Below are 16149 nucleotides of genomic sequence, written 5' to 3'. Positions count from 1 at the left end.
CGTACCGTACACTTCTCTCCACTACAGTATAGTACTCGTGCAACCGGAGTTTGGGTATGTACGTGCAAGGAGGGGGAATCGAGGGAGATCTAGATCTGGCGCGAACGAGGGATCGGCGGTGTGAGGGTAGCGGGCTGGGCCCGAGTGCTTGTTTGGGATGGGGAGGGGGAGGTGGGACTTGGCTTGAGGGTTCGGGAAGGGGACTGGGAATGAGGGCGGTTAGATTCGGGGAAGTGCATATCATGGCGAGAGGAGGAGGACGGGCGGGGCAGTGAGTGAATTGGTTTTCTTGCATCGTCATTTGTCTGTATGTCCGTGTGGTTGTCCGTCCGTCGAGTCAGGTTGGTGTTGTTGTGGTGGCTGATTGGGATGGGGAGGCATGAGGTGTTTGGGTTGGCTCGCGGTGAGGTATGTGGTCTTGTTTTCTCTGTGTTTGGCAGGGTTGGTTGCCCCTATTGTGTTGTGTGTTGCTTTGTGTTACTCCTATTGTCTGATTATCTGCTTTGGTTGTCTGTTCATATGTTGTTCTGTTTATCTTCTCGTTTGTTCGTCGCTTGTTATGTTATACGTTCTATCCATATACTCCTCCTCCAATCTACTTATCTGTTCTATCTATCTGTTTCTCCTCTCATATGTTGCTCTGCTTGTTTCTTTATCTGCTCCTACTCTCCTCTGTTCACCTGTTCGTTTGTTTTTTTATCCCGTCCCTCTGTCCATCTGCTCGTCTGTCTATCCATTCCATCCCTCTATCCATCTCGTCCACAGTCTGCTCAATGGGAGTGTTATCATACAGAAGCTTTGCGTATAAGCATGCAACTATAACTATAAGCCTATTAAGGCTGTGATCTAGATGGACACTAGGTAAAGGGGCATGCACTAGATAGGAGGCCTACGGTGCTGCAATATACCTTTGATTTAAGCGGCGGGCTAAATGTTATTTAGAGGCTCATTAGTCTAGTGCGTTGTAACTAGATATGCACTCTCTATCTCATAGCCATTAGACAGGCAGTCTTTACTAGTCACATCATTCTAAGAAATTCAAAAGGCAACTCATACAGTCTCCCTAAATTCCTCCATTATGTTGCCTATTTCTAGCTTCTCCTATATATCACTATTTCCATTACGTCGAGCATATGTATACACAACCTCATGCACATGCAGACAGAAGGCACCTAGATTATCAGAGTTATCTTGTATATATTAAGCTAATTCATCCTCTCAACTACTATACATACCAATATCTTTCTCTCAGCTTCTAACCGTGATGTAAGTGAAGAGAAGGATGGAAGTGCGTAGAAATAACACCAGGCAGGCAGGCAGGCAGACACCCTTACAATAGGCAGACATCAACAGAACAGTCACGCGAAACAACAACGCGTGTATTCATACGTGTCATTCATTTATCTCATTAATCTCATCAATTCGTATATCCATATCCATCCCATTTGACCCTTTTGAAACTCCTGAGATGCGCGCTCAAGTGCTCCGTAACGTAACTGACTCCCAATCGCTCAATCGCTCCTTCCCTACCCTTCGCTCCTTCCCAAGAAAAACATCATCTACCCCCGTAGTCGCTCCTTCCCTACTTCCCTACCATTCGACCTATCCTAGTAAACTCATCCACATCCCCAGTCGCTCCTTCCCTCAAAATGTATATGTGTCCTTGCGTCCCCACGCGCTCTTTCCCTACGCCATTCTAACCCCTTTACCTCACTCCCTCCTTCCCTGGGCCGTCCTAGCTAGCCCTTTCAACTCACTCGGTCTTTCTACTACTCTCGCCTCCCTCATCCACTGCTTCCTTGGTGACAAGTTCTGAATAGGGCGGCGGGGGTTCGGATGAGCTGCTGGCGTGGTTCCGGGCTGCCGTTGCTGCTGCTGCCAACGCTGCTACTTCGGCTGCTTCTGCTGCTTGTAGCGCTGCTTTCTTGGAGGGGGCGGAGGAAGAGGAGGGTTTATCGGCAGCTGCTGCTTCCATCGCTGTTTTCTCGGAGAGGACGGAGGAGGAGGACGGCTTAGCAGCCTCTGCTGCTTCTAGGGCTGCTTTCTCCGAGAGGATGGAGGAGGAGGGTTTGTGAGTCGCTGCTGCTTCCATCGCTGCTTTCTCGGAGAGGACGGAGGAGGAGGGTCTGTCAGCCGCTGCTGCTTCCATCGCTGCTTTCTCACGGAGGACGTCATGGGAGGGCTTCTCAGTCGATGGTCTTTCACTCCGGGAGGAAGACGCATCACTGTCCCTGTCTTCCCTTCCGCGCGGTGCGTGACTTCCAAGGAAGGTGGAGGAGAGCCATTTCCGCAGGCGGTGTTTGGGTCGGGATGTATGTGATCCTGCTTCCGAGACGGGCGATGTTGCCGAGCTCGCTGTTGCTTCGCTGGGTGCCTCGCTCGCTATTTCCTTTATAGGTGATTGAACCAGCGCCACATTTTCCGATTTCTTGCTTTTCTTCCCAAGAGCCCAAGAGATCGGCCACGGCGGCAGCGGCGGCCACACGGCATCTTTCTTAACCTCCTTCCCCTTCTTCTCCGTCGTTTCGCTCGTAGTCTCCCTCGGCCGCGTTTCCTTCTTTTCCACAACCCACTTCTGCCACCACTCCCACTTCTCCCTCTCCTTCCCCCCAACAACACGAAACCTCGTCCCCGCCCTCGTCTCAAGCGCATTAGTATCAACATCCCACCCCTTCCCCTTCAACGCCTTTTTAATAACCGGCCACACACTCTCAACGTGCTTCACGCACCCCGCTAGCGCCGCGGAATCCGTGCCCTCCTCCCCCCCATGCGTAGGCTTCCACGAAAGCCCCCTTCTCCAGCCGCCCGCCCACATACCATCGTCCATGTGCGCGCACTCCATGGCGCAGAACCAGGCGCGTAGGGCTGTAGACGTTGTGGCGTACGATTTGAGCGCTATGAATGCGTGGCGAGTGTAGCGGTCAAAATAGAGGATGTATGATTCTGCGGCGAAGATGCTGAAGAGGATGTGTGGCTTTATTGGGTTCGGGCCGCGCGAAGCACGGGAGAGAACTGTGGCGAGAGGGACGAAGGAGGCGTGTGCTGGGTTTGGATCGTGGAGTGAGGAGGGGTCGAGGTGGATTACTGTTTCTTGTTGTGATATGAGGAGGGGTGTGGCGATCGGGTTTGGGGGGAGGTCGTAGGGGCCGATGGGGGGGGAGAGGAGGGGGCGGAGGACGAGGGAGGCGCGTTGCCGGTTTAGGGTGCGCATGCTGACGGCGCGGACGGCGAAGTAATTGGTGGTTAGGTGGATGGAGAGGAGGAGGAGGAGGTAGGTCCAGGTTTGGAGGGGGGTGGTGAGGTGGGGGATTAGGGCGGTGCCGACGAGCATGCCGAAGAGGGAGATGATGGTTTCTTGGGAGGAATCTTTCTGTGGGTTTGTTAGGGGTTGAGATCTGATGGGGGTAATGGGAGGGGCAACTTACAGCGTTCAACTCGCCCAGGTTACCGCTCTTAGCAAAGTGCGCGCTCAGACTTGCCTTTGCAGAGCCAGCGGCGACACCGCAGAGGGCGCGCAGTGCGGCAGATGCGCTGAGTAGGCTGACGCGTAGCGGCTTTGGGAAAGCGGGAGAGAGGCAATCGAGGATCATAGCGGCATCGTTGAAGATGTCGGCGACGAGACGCCAGCGCTTGCACTCGGGCTCGAGGGATAGGCCAAGGCGTGCGGCGAAGAGGATGGTGGCAATACGGCCGGTGGAGTCTTGCAGGACGGAGAGGAGGAGGGCGGTTGTTGGGGAGGCAGTGGCATCGCCGACTCCAACGCCTGGAGGGTGTTAGGAGGGGTTATTATAAGGGGAGAGGGAGGGTACCTTCGAGGACAGCGCGGGAAGCGATGAGGCCAGCTATGGAGCTTGAGAAGGCTTGGAGCGAGTCCTGAGGGGGTGTTAGGGGATGTTTTGATGGGGGGTAGTTGCCAATGCTTTGTAGAAGTTTTTGATACATGAATGCTTCGTGGCCAGCAAGATGGAATAATATGACAATGAGACGTTGATATGCTTACATAGATCTGATATCTAAGGGCCACTGTCAGATAGGTATGACGCGTTAGAAATATTTCGGAACTTACTCCATGTAGTCCTCTGTGACACTATTGGGATACCCAGCTGGTAGGAATGTCTCCATAAAGCTCTTCGCCCATGAGTGTGACCTCGTCGGGATCTATGAGGCATTAGTTTCCGTACGCATTGAAACCCAACCACCCTCCCCATCACACTCTCATATTGACTAGAATTGAAATGCAGCTCACAGATATAGCAACGCGACTCTCTGGGTACTTGACCAGATACTCAGGTGGCAATAACGAAGAATCCCCGTAAGAATACCCAACGTACTCGACGAGGCTGCCGCGGAGCACCGTCACGGTTGCGACCAGGTGTCCCGACGCGTCGAACTCTTTGATCTCACCCGCCTTCTCGTACGTCGGCGGCACTGGGAATTCCGTCTCGGACGGCATTGTTTTATCTGGATCCTCCATTGTGAGATTGTTGAAGAAGAAAAGTTGGGGGATTTCGTGAGGCTGTGTCTCAAGGTTATATATCAGCTGGATGCCGCCTCAGCCGCGCACAGCCATGCCAGGTACCAGGAATTTGAGAATCCTCCCATACGATCATGTGATGCGAATTGGAATGGACGGATTGGGACTTAAAACACATTCAACGTCATCTGTATAGTATCAATAGGGATCGTATTTAGTTTATATGATTGAAGTTCTCACAAGAAAATATAGGCCCACATTTCACACGGTAGATAATCGCACCATATATAACCATATATCACCCCACTGTGGATATCCACCAACAAGCCGAATTAATATCTGTAAAAGTGATTTGGATTCTAAGGGTGTATGCGTCTCTAATCGCTTCGTCCTTCTATAAACTGTAGCAGTGCGCTCTTCCTGCCATTTGGGGTATCGCATGCTAAAGTCTATCCGCTCCAATATCAATATGTAACAAAAAGCCCGCCAAAAACGCTAGGCATCGACCGGCTCGTCCGTCCCCCACGTAAAACTCCCTGTACTTTTAAATAATTAACCCCCCAAAAACAACCAAGAACCCCTTCTAAAACCCCTTTTTTTATATGCAACGCTAATCGACGAATGTTGTGGATGATGCAGATGAGGAGGGTTCGTTATGTCGTTGGTACAAGGTTCGGTTGCGTATGTATCGTCGTTCCCTCTATGCCATCATCTTCTGCCTGCTCTTCTCCTCGCTGAACGCGAGCCTGCTCATCTCGAGCACGGCCTCGAATCCCTCACGGCCCTTGATGGCGTTCTTCTGGAACTGGCAGACCGTCGCCTCCTCGACCGCGGTCTTGATCTTTTGCCAGCCACCGCAGACGGCCGTCACCTTGGCCTCCTGGTGGAACTCGGTCTTCGCGTCGGATGTCGGCCTGTAGATGACGGTCTCTTGCACCGCGATGAGGTTCGCGAAGGTGAGGTTCGTCGAGCACATGGTGACTTTCTTCGATTGCGGGTCAACGTAGGAGGTCTCGAGGACGTGGGAGGTTTCGTTTCCACCCATCATGGCGAGGAGCCATTTCGGTGCGGATTGTTTGCATGTTATGAGGCGTTCGGTGCGGAGCTGGGAGTGTTGGGTTAGCATTCATCGCTTGCCACTATTGCCAGGTTCGAAATACTTACAATTCCAGTGTCTGCGTCGACATGCCGCGACAGCGTGTCGACGGCAATGACATGTGTAGATTTATCGTTCCATGGACAGTACTTCCTCCAATTTGCAGTCGACACCTCTTCCCAAGAGTAGTCGAAGTTGCAGGAATTGGAGAAGACCTTCATGGTCGTGTGAGGCGCGGCGCTAAAAAGCAGTTGATCGCGTGTGGATAAGTCGTGAGCGTACTCCGGCCGATCCTTTGTTGACTGTTCCTCGCAGCAAAGGCAGAACAGTAGTCGCTGATAAATTAAGTGAATCGTCTGTGATTATGGGCGTGAATTAGGTGTATCCGATGATCCGGGAGGTTGTTGGATGTTCAATTATAAGGCAGAGATGGAAATTATCTTCTCCGGTGACTGACTTCTTTCTTTTGCCGTGGCGCGATTTCGGAGCCAAGCACCAAAAAATTTGCCCCTTCCGTTCCCTGGCGATCCCAGCCGACGCTTCCCGGATTCGCTCGTGCCAAGCGGGTAACAAGGAGTAGTCATGTGATATTATTTCACGTGATATTATGCGCAATATAAACTTGATTTATGACTTTTGCTTATTAATGGAAGAGACGAGACTCGATTAGAAACATTCCTGTCCTGTCCTGTGCTGTACCTCGCATTCTGGCATTCTGCATCGATCGATATTTCCTCATATCGCTATTCCTTGTTGCCCTACGTACTGAAGATAAAAATACATCGCTGAAATATAAGATTGCCCCCTATTTTTTTGTCGTGATCACTGTAATATACGCCCTGCCGTTACACACAATCTCCCGCCGCTCTTCCAACCCGGTTTATAATGCCTTTACTCAAGGAAAGTCGTGCTGCTAACCAGCCATTCCTATTTGCTGCCTCAGCTTGACTCCCTCAACTCTATGGCCTTGCATGAAACGAGGCGATCCGGCCCCCCTCATCCTCGCCTCGTTGTCTCGCGGGCCAGACCACATTTGAACTACAACGCCGTTAATTTAGCACTCAGATGTCGTAGTTGTACTATACTCGTGCTACGGGTGTTGTACTGCCACCCTCCGGCTTACCTGTTTCTTAACTCTCCCATCCCTCCTTCCCCCCCAAATCCGTGTTATTGTAGTCGTCACGATATTTACTAGTGATTTATCACTTTGTCCCCATCTACGTACTCCACGCCCACTGTCATCCGCGCTGACTCTTCTGTCGACGCGACTCCCGCACTCCCAATCCCTTCGTGAAAACCACGGTCTTACATCGCGTCTCCCCGTGCTCTACTCTCTTATCTCCGGTTTCCGAGTCCCCAAAACCTCACGTCGCGTCGCATACCAGCGCGCCAACTTCACAACCACCTATCCCAAACCGCCGCGCGTACTCATCACCACAGCCCATCATGCCTCCCGTCCTCCGCAAGCGCAAGGCCCCCGTCGAGCCTGCTCCAGCTCCACCATCCAAGAAGAAGTCCCCAGCTGCAAAGCCAGCCGCCAAGGCCAAGGCTGTAGCTGTTCCTGAGGCCAAAGCCGCAGTCAGCAAGACCAACGGCGCCGCCGCCGCCGCCGCGCCAGCCAAGAAGGCTACCAAAGTCGCAGTCGGCGACTCTATTACCCTCGCCGGCTTCGGAGGCGAAATTGAGACGCAGGACGGCGAGAAGACCACTCTCCAGAAGCTAGTGGAGGAGAGTGAGAAGGGCGTCGTGCTGTTTACGTATCCCCGCGCCAGCACGCCCGGCTGTATGTTTACATCCATCTTATGTGGGGAATTACTCTAATAGTCACAGGCACCACGCAAGTTTGCCTCTTCCGCGATTCCTACGCGCCATTCACCGCTGCAGGATTCGCCATCTACGGCCTCAGCAACGACAGCCCCAAGGCGAACACCACGTTCAAGACTAAGCAGAACTTGCCTTATGATCTCCTCTGCGACCCGAAGGCTACGCTGATTGAGGCGATTGGCCTTAAGAAAAGCCCTTCTGGCACTCAGCGCGGCTTGTTCGTTGTGGACAAGGAGGGGAAGGTGTTGGCTGCTGAGCCGGGCAGTCCTGCTGGTACCCATGCTGCGGTGAAGAAGCTGTTGGGCGCTGATTCAGTGGCTGCTAAGGAGGAAGATGTTAAGGAGGATGTTAAGGAGGATGAGGCGGCGGCTGATGTAGCTGAGGCGGCGGAGAAGGTGGACACCGATGCCGCTGTTGCGGAGTCAGTTAAGGCTTGAGATTACTAGTAAATGGTATGAAAGTATGAGGAGGGGATGTTTGGTACACGGATCTTCTATGTATCCGCTGACAATGGATTATGATGGACAGGGTAGCGTTTGTGCACGGCTTGTGCGGTAACTTTGCTTGTAGCTTTAAATAAACGGAAACAACTTGATTTGTTATGTATTTGCTATATGGTGATCTTGTGGAAGATGGCCAATGGCTATGTTTGCGTAATCGTACCAGGATAGTCGATGACACCGATATAAACAGTGGTATGCATTGGTGCATCCGAAGCTGTCTATGCACATCCATAGAAGAAATTAGAAAGGCATGTGCATATCACACTATCAAAAAAGCAAAGGCTCTCATTGAATCTTCTTATTCCACTCTCAGTCGACAAAGGCTATCATATATACAATCTACTCTCTCCCCAGCTCCTTCTTTCCATCACTCTTTAAGCAAATGTCCTGCAAGGGTACCTGAGACACATCGTTAGCACACATCACTCTCCACATCAACGACAATAAACTTACTGTGCGGGATACGCCTGGTCCTCCGGCATCTCATACCGAACCGGTGCATCATCTGGGCCCCCACGACTCGGGTTCGGCGGCAGCCCTCCCTCTCCAAGCACACCACTCACATCCCCCTCCCTAAAGAACGCCGCAAGACCCTTCTCTCCCTCGTCCTTCGCAGCCACCAACGCCTTCTCGCCCTGCTCCCCAATCAACTCCACCTTCGCTCCATCCTTCGCATTCCCCACGCTCAGTAGCTGCACCAGCTCGCCCTGTCCCACAACGCTCGCGCGCGCGTAGTTGCGGCGCGTGTCACGCTTCCAGTAGGGGTTCCCGGCGATGTCGGCGGCGGGGAGAGTGACGCGGTCGTCGATGGTGCGTGGGTCCTGGGCGCCGGGTGTGGGGTTGCGGAATTGAGGGTTTAGGGGGATGCCGTTGGAGCGGGTTGGGTCGACGGCGAAGATGCGGCGGATGCGCTCGTAGATGCCGGTGGATTGGACGGTGTATTTCTGGGAGGGGGGTTAGTGGTGAGGGAGGAGGAGGTGGTGGTGGGAGGTGAGGGAGGGAGGGTGTTGGGGGAGTGGCTGGGGGGAAGAGCGTACCTCGGACACGGGAATGACACGGCGGGTGGCTTTGACAGCCGATTGTGCAACTTTCGAAGACATGGCGAAGGGTGTTGGCTGTCAATTGAGGGTGGTGGTGCGGCGTTGCGTGAAGTTGGCGGTGGTTGTCGTTAAAGTTGCGAGGTTCCGGAGCTGGAGCCAAGCTTTTTCCGGACCCGACCCTACTATGTAAGGTTTGGTGGTAAATGTCTCTTACGCCTACTTTCACTATATATGTGAACTACAACGAATCTACGAGAAAGTCTTGATAAATGGCTAAATAATTTACAATCGGAGGGTCTATAATTGTAGGCTTCACGGAATTAAAGATTTATTTAGTAATTTCACTTATGGGAGCATTGAACAGTCGAAATCAAGCATTATGTACACAACGCTGAGCGTTTGATATTATGATAATCTACATTTATTATAATCTTACATTAGAGTATTGGTTTGGGACGCCCGGCAGGGTTATTCTCGGAGGCAATTGCCTATGATATTGCAGTTATCGTCCGGATGTATTCATCTTAACTTGATCGCCTGCAGGAGGATAGCTGTGCCCATGCCGCCTCCTCAGATCACTCCAATTGAAGAGGGCATATGGCCAAGTTGCTGGTCTTCCACCAATATAGGTGTACAGCCATTGGTGTAGAATTTTGTGTCTATCCGGCCAGTGTCTGACGAGTTGTTGGCTCTGGATCCGTGGTGAGGTTCCTGGCCACAACCATATTGCGTAGCGTTGACACGGCAGGCCAAACTATGGACATATTTCCTGCCCTTTTGAGTTTGTTGTCCAAGCAATTATGGTGTTCTCTGCTTTGGTTGGACTTGGCTGGCCTGGTGTTGTTCCCTTTCTGGCGTCTTGTATATCACGGATCTGGTCATGCTGCATTATTTCAGTGCACTGGTAAACACATGCCCATGCTATCATTCAGCATTGCAATTGTGCTGTTGTAATGTTCGAATGACTTCGCTTTAGCAGCCCCAGCCAGTCCTTTTGACCTATGCGTCGCACTATAATAAATCCGTCAGCTTGGTTCTCAAAAGACTGGTCCATTCTCGGCTTCAACTTACGTCGTGGCGATGTACTTTCTCATATGCTCCGTCTGACACATATTCTTCAATATCTGGTTTTCTATGCCTTTTTCCCTGCCAGCGCCTTCAATAAACTCGAGTGTTCGAGCAATTTTCCCTCCATCGTATGCGCGTGGATCGGACTTTCGAAAGGCGGAGCGGAGCTCATCTCGAACAACATAGCGGCTAGGTTTCGAATATCTAACTGCATGCAGCAGGGCCTTGTACAAGTGTCTGTACGCGTGTATTAATTGGGTGGGTGATGGAGTGCTCGACGCCATCCTGCATATGAGAAAGTTGTGTTCCTGGCTGGAGCTGTGTATGAGCCGCAAAGCTACAGCACCACCTTGACCTGACGCTAAGTTGACGCAGTGCGCTTCACCGCCTACCACCCCTACAGCCACCCCCGGGCGGTGGTTCATCAACAGACTGACTGGGAATACGGCAGAATCAACAAAAGTTGGAACACAAAGCCTGCGAATATTTGCGATTTTTCTGTCCATACAACGGAACTAGATGCATAGAACGCATGGCTTCCTCGCTGGGTCGACCTCTCGTTTGCTTTTATTGTAACCGAAAGTCAACGCGCAGGCAGGATGGTAGCGTTCGCCAGTGGGAGTGCGCCAACTGCGAAGCTGTAAACTACTTGGACGAGGTAAAACGCGATTCATTTGCTTGCATTGATAACTCCTGACGCATTACAGAATGGAGATATTACGGATCCTCCGGTAGCGACTTTCGAAGAAGCCTCGCCGGGCAGGTCATTTGCGAAGGCCATTCCTCCTCCAACATGGTCGACGGCGTCGGCTGACGATTCGGTATTTTGCCAAACATGCATCAAAAATCAACATCTCTATCGTTCCTCATTAGCGCAATACCTCCCAGAAGATCCAGATCATCCCGATTACGATAGATTGTCTCGGAATATCGAACGTTTCGAACAGCAACTAGAAGAGCGGTATCCCCAGGTCTGCGAAAACTGTGTAGATAAGGTCCAGGATCGCATGAAGCGCGCTGTCTACAGCGCCAAGGTCGATGCGCATGGAAGACAATTGGAGAGGACCCGAAGGAATGGCGGCCCTGGACGAAAGGCCAAGCGCACTTGGTTAGAAAGAATACAATCCGGGGGGAAGGTAGCTTGGGCATCAGGAATCTACTTGCAGCTTGCTTGTGAGGTTCTGGCCCTCGTGGGGGGCTTTCAGCCCGCTGTGGTGGACTCCTTTGAGGAGGATTCTATCATGGGAGATTCGATCCTCGACGGAATGGGCCCCTCTCGCCCGTTTCTCTATCGCTTGGTCAACCCCGTGTTATCAGCTGTGTCGCATCTTCCAGATGTTGTAGCACCGCGTCTTCCCGATTTAGCTGCGGCAAGCTTGCTGCTCTCCCTGGCTTCCCTATGGTGGAATCCGGAGTTTCGATATACGATTAAGAATGGGCTTCATAAGGTTCATGGCCTGGAATCCTGGTATTCCCACCAAATTGTGCTGCTATTAACACGTGGACTCCTTTGGTACATCAATGGTAAATCGATTCTCGCCGATGCTAAATCGTCGATAAATATGGCTGCGCATACGTTTATGTTTGCCTTCACAGCTTGGGTGAGTGCAATAGCTAAATGCTTTACCTTCGGGCGTACTAACTTTCTTAGATTTCTATGACGACAACCAAGAAGGTCACCGCCAGGTCGAAACCCCTATTTTCATCAACGCCTGACCGCGAAGCTCTTATTGCTAAACGGAAATCAACAGCATCACCTACCCATGCTCCCAATAGCTTATACGAAGCTCTAAATAGCATTTCTCAAGAGCCCGTCGTAGCTTCCTCGCCGGTATCGTCCCAAGGAACGCCGAGGACAAATTTTGCGCAATCGAAGCCTTGGGATTCCCCTGGTTCTATTTCTAATATATCATATCGCAATCGGGAAACTCCATCAAAATCAACCTCGGCGCTGAGCATCACGGGCTCGCCATCACCATTTTCACCAACTAATAGGGGAGCTCTGGGCAAGTACCAATCTAATACTGGACAATCAACATCCATGGAGGCTGCCAACGCTCCAGATCCAGATGAAATGGAATGGATGCCCAGCCAATCCGTCCACCGCGCCTTCAACAGCGGCCTATCCGCCCAAAGAGACGGTCAACACTTCAACCAAGCGCCATCTGGCCCAGAATCCTCACCCTTCTGGTTCAAAGTCCCCCCAGCCCCAATCACACCAGCACGAAAACTTAGAAATCCGCCAAACCAGCCTCTACTATCAGCCCCTTCAGAGGAGGTGAAGCAGAACTTCTTCAATAAAATGACGTCTAATATGCTGCCAGGTCAGGGTTCCCAGGCGCCTAGAGAGTCCAGTCGTCAGGACGCTGTTTTTGCGCAGCCGAAGTTCTTTCCACCTGATTCTCTTGAGGATACGACAGGGTTGGCGGATGCGTTTGGAGCGGCGTTCTCGTTTGATGAGCGAGAAGCAGCGGAGAATGAGCGGGCTGCGAGGGAGAAAGCGCAGTCACAGGATAGTTCACCAGTATCGGTGTTATCTGGGAACCTCACCGCTGTGGCTCTCGGTGTATTGCTGTGGTTCTGGAACCTCTCATTCCATAGGCCAACAGAGTACTCAAGGTCGATGACTCAGGCGGCGATGACGGGGTGTATACTCATTGGGCTCCGCTCACTTATGGATCATACTACAGTTGCGATATCCAAGACGGCCTCGAAGTGGAGCGTCGCATTTGCTATTCTTGCTGCTGTTGAGTCTGCGGCTGCGGTGTACATATTGGTGGCTTCGAATGCAGTGGCTCCAGAGGCGATTGGGCCTGTTCGCACATACGGTTCGGTCTTGTTTGGGGTTATGATAATTCGCCAGCTGCTTCAGAGGTATGGGAATGTCCAGTTGAGACAGGGTAACAGGGCATAGATGGTACACAGTACAGTACAGCGGCATTGTGGGAAGCATTGGGCGTGGTGTTCGGATTTGTTTTTTAGAGATGCATATATATATATACCAACCACAATATGAAATAATACAAAACATAGAGAAAACCCCATCGATCTTCAAAAAAATCAACCTATGACGCACATCTCCAGTCAGTCAGTCACCATGCAGAAAAAACACGAGGCCTTGGAACAATGTCTCTCATCTTCCCAAATACCCACCCATCCATGTGCGCGCACAACCCACCCCCACACAGAAGAAAAAAATGGCAAAAAAAGAAGTGTTCGTTAATCGAGGTAATCCCCGATTCGCAGATGAATGCGGCTTCTGTGGATCGAACACAGTGCCTCCAGATATCGAACCGAAGTTGTCTTCAGTCTGGCGCTCTCCCAAGTGAGCTAAAGCCGCTTGGGTGGTTTGTTGGGGGTAGGTTGCGTATTGTGGGTTATGTGGAGGGCTCGCTTCGATGGTCCCGGCGTTTTGGGGTTGGGGTTGGGAGGGGTGACGTCGACTGGGGTGGGAGGGGGGTGAGTCAGGCTGGGGGTAATGAAGGCAGGTTGATGTTGGATGTTGGACTTTTGCATGTTTTTATTACGGCTAGAGAGTCTTGTTAATTATAGGGTTTTACTTGTGATTTGGTGGTTGGCTGTATCTGGTATTTTATTGATGCTGGGTTTATTATGTTTATTTTTCGCCTACAAACATAAAATCATGTAGCATAAAATAAATTCAAATTTCCCTGAACACCATTTAATTAACAACAATATTTGCCATAGTTGGTTTGTATAGATGAGTTCATGTAAAGGATATACCAGCAGTGTACGATGTCTATGCCCTAAACTCCCTGTATAATACCTTTTATCACTTCGCCTTATAAAACTCCGGCGCATACTCCACCAACCAATCCTTCTCAATCTTCGTAACCTCCCTAACATACGTCTTCTCACCCACCTCCATAACCTCCTGAAAAACCACCCACCCCGCCTTCCGATTAAACATCAACGAGCTCGGATGCGCATGCAACACCGTCCCACCCGCTACATTCCTAAACGTCCCATCCGGCTGCATCTTCGCCGCATGCGCAAAGAACCCCGTCGTCAAACACCGCCGTATCGCTTCTCCCTTATCCATACTACCTGTACCCAATGCCTGTTTATTTGCGTTCTTACTCAACGTCTCATCAACAACGAGTCCAAAGCGCTCGAGCATCCGCTTCAGCTGTCCCCTCACGCTCACCGCTCTCGTCATGCTCTTAAAATTCAGTGAATTGTCGCGACAGAACTTGACATCCTTCTTTCCCGTAGTGATGAACGCTTGATACACATTCAGCAGCGTGAGATGGTCCCCTTCCTCAGCCGCGAATTTCCGTCGCGTCATCTCGAGCCGCTTGCGCTCGTCGGAGTGCTCGATCCATACGCTGCCGCCGAGACTCGTCATGGCGGCTATGGTGAGCATTTCGCTCAGGACGTTGAATGATGAGGCGCTAAGAAGGGCTTTGGAGAGCATGGGCTCTATCGCGAGCTCGGCCATTCGCACGCCCAGGGGTCGCGTGAGCTTGGCGTATGTGTCGAGCGCGCCGAGGGAGTAGAGGAGTTCGAGGGCGCGGATGACGAGTTCGGCGGGGGGAGAGGTGAAGAAGCCGAAGCGTGCGATGTTGTCGATGCCTAGAGCTTTGAGCTGGAGGATGACAGGGGCGAGGTTTGAGCGTTGGATTTCGGGAATGCTGGATTGTGGGAGGGACGCGTAGTCGGATTCGGTGTAGAGGCGGAAGCATTTCCCTGGTTTTGTGCGACCTGCTCGCCCGGCTCGTTGGGTTGCCGAGGCTTTGGATATAGGAGTTGCGGTGAGGGTTTCGATGCTGGTCGTGGGGTTGAAGGCGCGGAGTTTGACGAAGCCGCTGTCGACTACATAGATGATGCCGTCGATTGTTACGGATGCTTCGGCTATGTTGGTGGAGAAGATGACCTTGCGTGTGTTTTCGGGTGCGGGCTCGAAAACGTACATTTGTTGGTCTGTGGAGAGGCCTGCATATAGGGGAAGCGGCATCATTGTCTCTGCGCGGGGGTGTAGTTGTGCTGATCGTTCTGATATTGCTTGTACCGCTTTATCAATCTCTTCGCGGCCTGTTAGGAAGACCAAGATATCTCCTTCTGGCTCTTTCGTGTGAATGTCGAAAACTGTTTGGATTGCCATCTCTAAATAGTCCTCTGCAGGCGACTCGGTGTAGAGAATGTCGACCGGGTACATCCTGCCCTCTAGACTGATAATCGCGCCCGCATCTTTGCCACTTTCTGTTCCGCCTGCATCCTTCGCGGTGGCAGTGTCTTCGGCAGTAAAGAAGGTGAGGAACTCGTGTGCTTGAAGTGTAGCGCTGCTCACGATGATCCTCAGCTCCGGCCTCCTCTTGTGAATTTTCCGTAGAACTCCTAATAAAACATCTGTACTGAGAGATCTTTCGTGAGCTTCATCAACCATAATAACGGAATATCGAGATAATAACGGGTCCACCAATGCCTCTCGTAGGAGAAGCCCATCGGTTAAGAACTTGATCTTCGTGGCCGCCGAAGTCACATCCTCGAAACGGATCGAATATCCAACTTCTTGCCCAAGCGTACATCCAAACTCTTCAGCTACTCTCGTGGCAACTGTCGTAGCAGCTACTCTTCGAGGCTATCCTGATGTTAACTCCGATATCTCAACTGGGGAAAGGGTAACTCACCTGAGTGATGGCAATGGCCTTGCCTTCAGAGCACCACCCAGCCTTTTCCAAGAATTGGGGCAGCTGGGTGCTTTTACCGCACCCGGTCTGACCCACCACTATAGTAACCGCATGGGTTTCAATGGTATAAAGAAGACTCTCACGATGCTTTGCTATGGGCAGTAGTGACGCGGGTTTATATAACGAGGGAATGAAGCTCGTAGCAAGATCGAAATCCGCCATGGCTAAAACAACCCTATTTGTCTCTGACCTATCATGTAATGAATCCTGTTTTCTCAATCATACTTCTTCCGTCGCGACTCTCGGAATGGTTCTATCTCTCACATGGGTTGGGAAGAGTGAGAAGGCTGAAGGGACAATTCAGTGGCGCATAAATCTTATGCCTTAAATTTACGGCCAAAACGTCAGCCTTGTGCCAAGCGTCGCATGTGGCGTTGGATTAGCCCCTCGGTGGCTAGAGCGTCGTCACCCGAAGCGGTACATGATTTCAAGA

At 51.6% G+C, this 16149-nt stretch overlaps 7 protein-coding genes and 1 non-coding gene across 8 annotated transcripts; 2 read left to right on the top strand and 6 right to left on the bottom strand.

The window, feature by feature from the left end:
• Window positions 1-1245: 1245 nt before the first annotated feature.
• Window positions 1246-4680, bottom strand: VE01_06372 (uncharacterized protein). The gene is made up of 6 exons (XM_018275820.2): window positions 4247-4680; window positions 4067-4158; window positions 4001-4013; window positions 3810-3873; window positions 3426-3763; window positions 1246-3370 (listed from the first exon to the last, which is right to left on the bottom strand). Exons 1-6 carry the CDS (start codon window positions 4472-4474, stop codon window positions 1754-1756), a joined length of 2352 nt encoding a protein of 783 aa, XP_018128606.1. The 5' UTR covers window positions 4475-4680; the 3' UTR covers window positions 1246-1753.
• A 494-nt stretch (window positions 4681-5174) lies between these two features.
• VE01_06371 (uncharacterized protein) lies at window positions 5175-5791 on the bottom strand (the record flags this gene model as incomplete). Its single annotated transcript, XM_018275819.1, has 2 exons — window positions 5175-5579; window positions 5639-5791. 2 exons carry the CDS (start codon window positions 5789-5791, stop codon window positions 5175-5177), a joined length of 558 nt encoding a protein of 185 aa, XP_018128571.1.
• Window positions 5792-6420: 629 nt separating this feature from the next.
• VE01_06370 (uncharacterized protein) lies at window positions 6421-8063 on the top strand. Its single transcript, XM_018275818.2, has 2 exons — window positions 6421-7353; window positions 7401-8063. Exons 1-2 carry the CDS (start codon window positions 7017-7019, stop codon window positions 7829-7831), a joined length of 768 nt encoding a protein of 255 aa, XP_018128572.1. The 5' UTR covers window positions 6421-7016; the 3' UTR covers window positions 7832-8063.
• Window positions 8064-8179: 116 nt separating this feature from the next.
• Window positions 8180-9032, bottom strand: VE01_06369 (uncharacterized protein). Its single transcript, XM_018275817.2, has 3 exons — window positions 8935-9032; window positions 8351-8841; window positions 8180-8296 (listed from the first exon to the last, which is right to left on the bottom strand). Exons 1-3 carry the CDS (start codon window positions 8995-8997, stop codon window positions 8272-8274), a joined length of 579 nt encoding a protein of 192 aa, XP_018128578.1. The 5' UTR covers window positions 8998-9032; the 3' UTR covers window positions 8180-8271.
• A 302-nt stretch (window positions 9033-9334) lies between these two features.
• VE01_06368 (uncharacterized protein) lies at window positions 9335-10652 on the bottom strand. Its single transcript, XM_018275816.2, has 2 exons — window positions 10009-10652; window positions 9335-9948 (listed from the first exon to the last, which is right to left on the bottom strand). Exons 1-2 carry the CDS (start codon window positions 10509-10511, stop codon window positions 9831-9833), a joined length of 621 nt encoding a protein of 206 aa, XP_018128511.2. The 5' UTR covers window positions 10512-10652; the 3' UTR covers window positions 9335-9830.
• Window positions 10442-13040, top strand: VE01_06367 (uncharacterized protein). The gene is made up of 3 exons (XM_018275815.2): window positions 10442-10663; window positions 10713-11606; window positions 11657-13040. Exons 1-3 carry the CDS (start codon window positions 10538-10540, stop codon window positions 12917-12919), a joined length of 2283 nt encoding a protein of 760 aa, XP_018128515.1. The 5' UTR covers window positions 10442-10537; the 3' UTR covers window positions 12920-13040.
• Window positions 13041-13256: 216 nt separating this feature from the next.
• On the bottom strand, window positions 13257-13346 carry VE01_06366 (the record flags this gene model as incomplete). The annotated part of the gene is made up of 1 exon: window positions 13257-13346. It is a non-coding gene; the product is annotated as a tRNA-Phe (tRNA).
• Window positions 13347-13653: 307 nt separating this feature from the next.
• On the bottom strand, window positions 13654-16144 carry VE01_06365 (uncharacterized protein). The gene is made up of 2 exons (XM_018275814.2): window positions 15657-16144; window positions 13654-15607 (listed from the first exon to the last, which is right to left on the bottom strand). The coding sequence occupies exons 1-2, from the start codon at window positions 15876-15878 to the stop codon at window positions 13799-13801; spliced, it is 2031 nt and encodes a 676-aa protein (XP_018128579.1). The 5' UTR covers window positions 15879-16144; the 3' UTR covers window positions 13654-13798.
• Between the last annotated feature and the right edge of the window lie 5 nt (window positions 16145-16149).

Source organism: Pseudogymnoascus verrucosus, assembly GCF_001662655.1.
Source record: "Pseudogymnoascus verrucosus strain UAMH 10579 unplaced genomic scaffold scaffold_35, whole genome shotgun sequence".
NCBI classification, from domain to species: Eukaryota; Fungi; Ascomycota; class Leotiomycetes; order Thelebolales; family Thelebolaceae; genus Pseudogymnoascus; species Pseudogymnoascus verrucosus.
This window is presented reverse-complemented; position numbering and strand designations above follow the sequence as displayed.

Bases quoted from the DNA above. Each gene is read 5' to 3' on its own strand.
- VE01_06372 (XM_018275820.2), bottom strand. From the start codon at position 4,474: ATGGAGGATCCAGATAAAACAATGCCGTCCGAGACGGAATTCCCAGTG. The intron at 4,159-4,246 runs GTGAGCTGCATT...AATGCCTCATAG, and splicing joins AGAGTCGCGTTGCTATATCT to ATCCCGACGAGGTCACACTC. The intron at 3,371-3,425 runs GTAAGTTGCCCC...ACAAACCCACAG, and splicing joins ACCTGGGCGAGTTGAACGCT to AAAGATTCCTCCCAAGAAAC.
- VE01_06370 (XM_018275818.2), top strand. From the start codon at position 7,017: ATGCCTCCCGTCCTCCGCAAGCGCAAGGCCCCCGTCGAGCCTGCTCCA. The intron at 7,354-7,400 runs GTATGTTTACAT...TAATAGTCACAG, and splicing joins CCGCGCCAGCACGCCCGGCT to GCACCACGCAAGTTTGCCTC.
- VE01_06369 (XM_018275817.2), bottom strand. From the start codon at position 8,997: ATGTCTTCGAAAGTTGCACAATCGGCTGTCAAAGCCACCCGCCGTGTC. The intron at 8,842-8,934 runs GTACGCTCTTCC...CCCCCCTCCCAG, and splicing joins GTGTCATTCCCGTGTCCGAG to AAATACACCGTCCAATCCAC. The intron at 8,297-8,350 runs GTAAGTTTATTG...GATGTGTCTCAG, and splicing joins GACCAGGCGTATCCCGCACA to GTACCCTTGCAGGACATTTG.
- VE01_06368 (XM_018275816.2), bottom strand. From the start codon at position 10,511: ATGGACAGAAAAATCGCAAATATTCGCAGGCTTTGTGTTCCAACTTTT. The intron at 9,949-10,008 runs GTAAGTTGAAGC...GATTTATTATAG, and splicing joins AGAAAGTACATCGCCACGAC to TGCGACGCATAGGTCAAAAG.
- VE01_06367 (XM_018275815.2), top strand. From the start codon at position 10,538: ATGGCTTCCTCGCTGGGTCGACCTCTCGTTTGCTTTTATTGTAACCGA. The intron at 10,664-10,712 runs GTAAAACGCGAT...GACGCATTACAG, and splicing joins CTGTAAACTACTTGGACGAG to AATGGAGATATTACGGATCC. The intron at 11,607-11,656 runs GTGAGTGCAATA...TAACTTTCTTAG, and splicing joins TGTTTGCCTTCACAGCTTGG to ATTTCTATGACGACAACCAA.
- VE01_06365 (XM_018275814.2), bottom strand. From the start codon at position 15,878: ATGGCGGATTTCGATCTTGCTACGAGCTTCATTCCCTCGTTATATAAA. The intron at 15,608-15,656 runs GTGAGTTACCCT...ACATCAGGATAG, and splicing joins AGGCCATTGCCATCACTCAG to CCTCGAAGAGTAGCTGCTAC.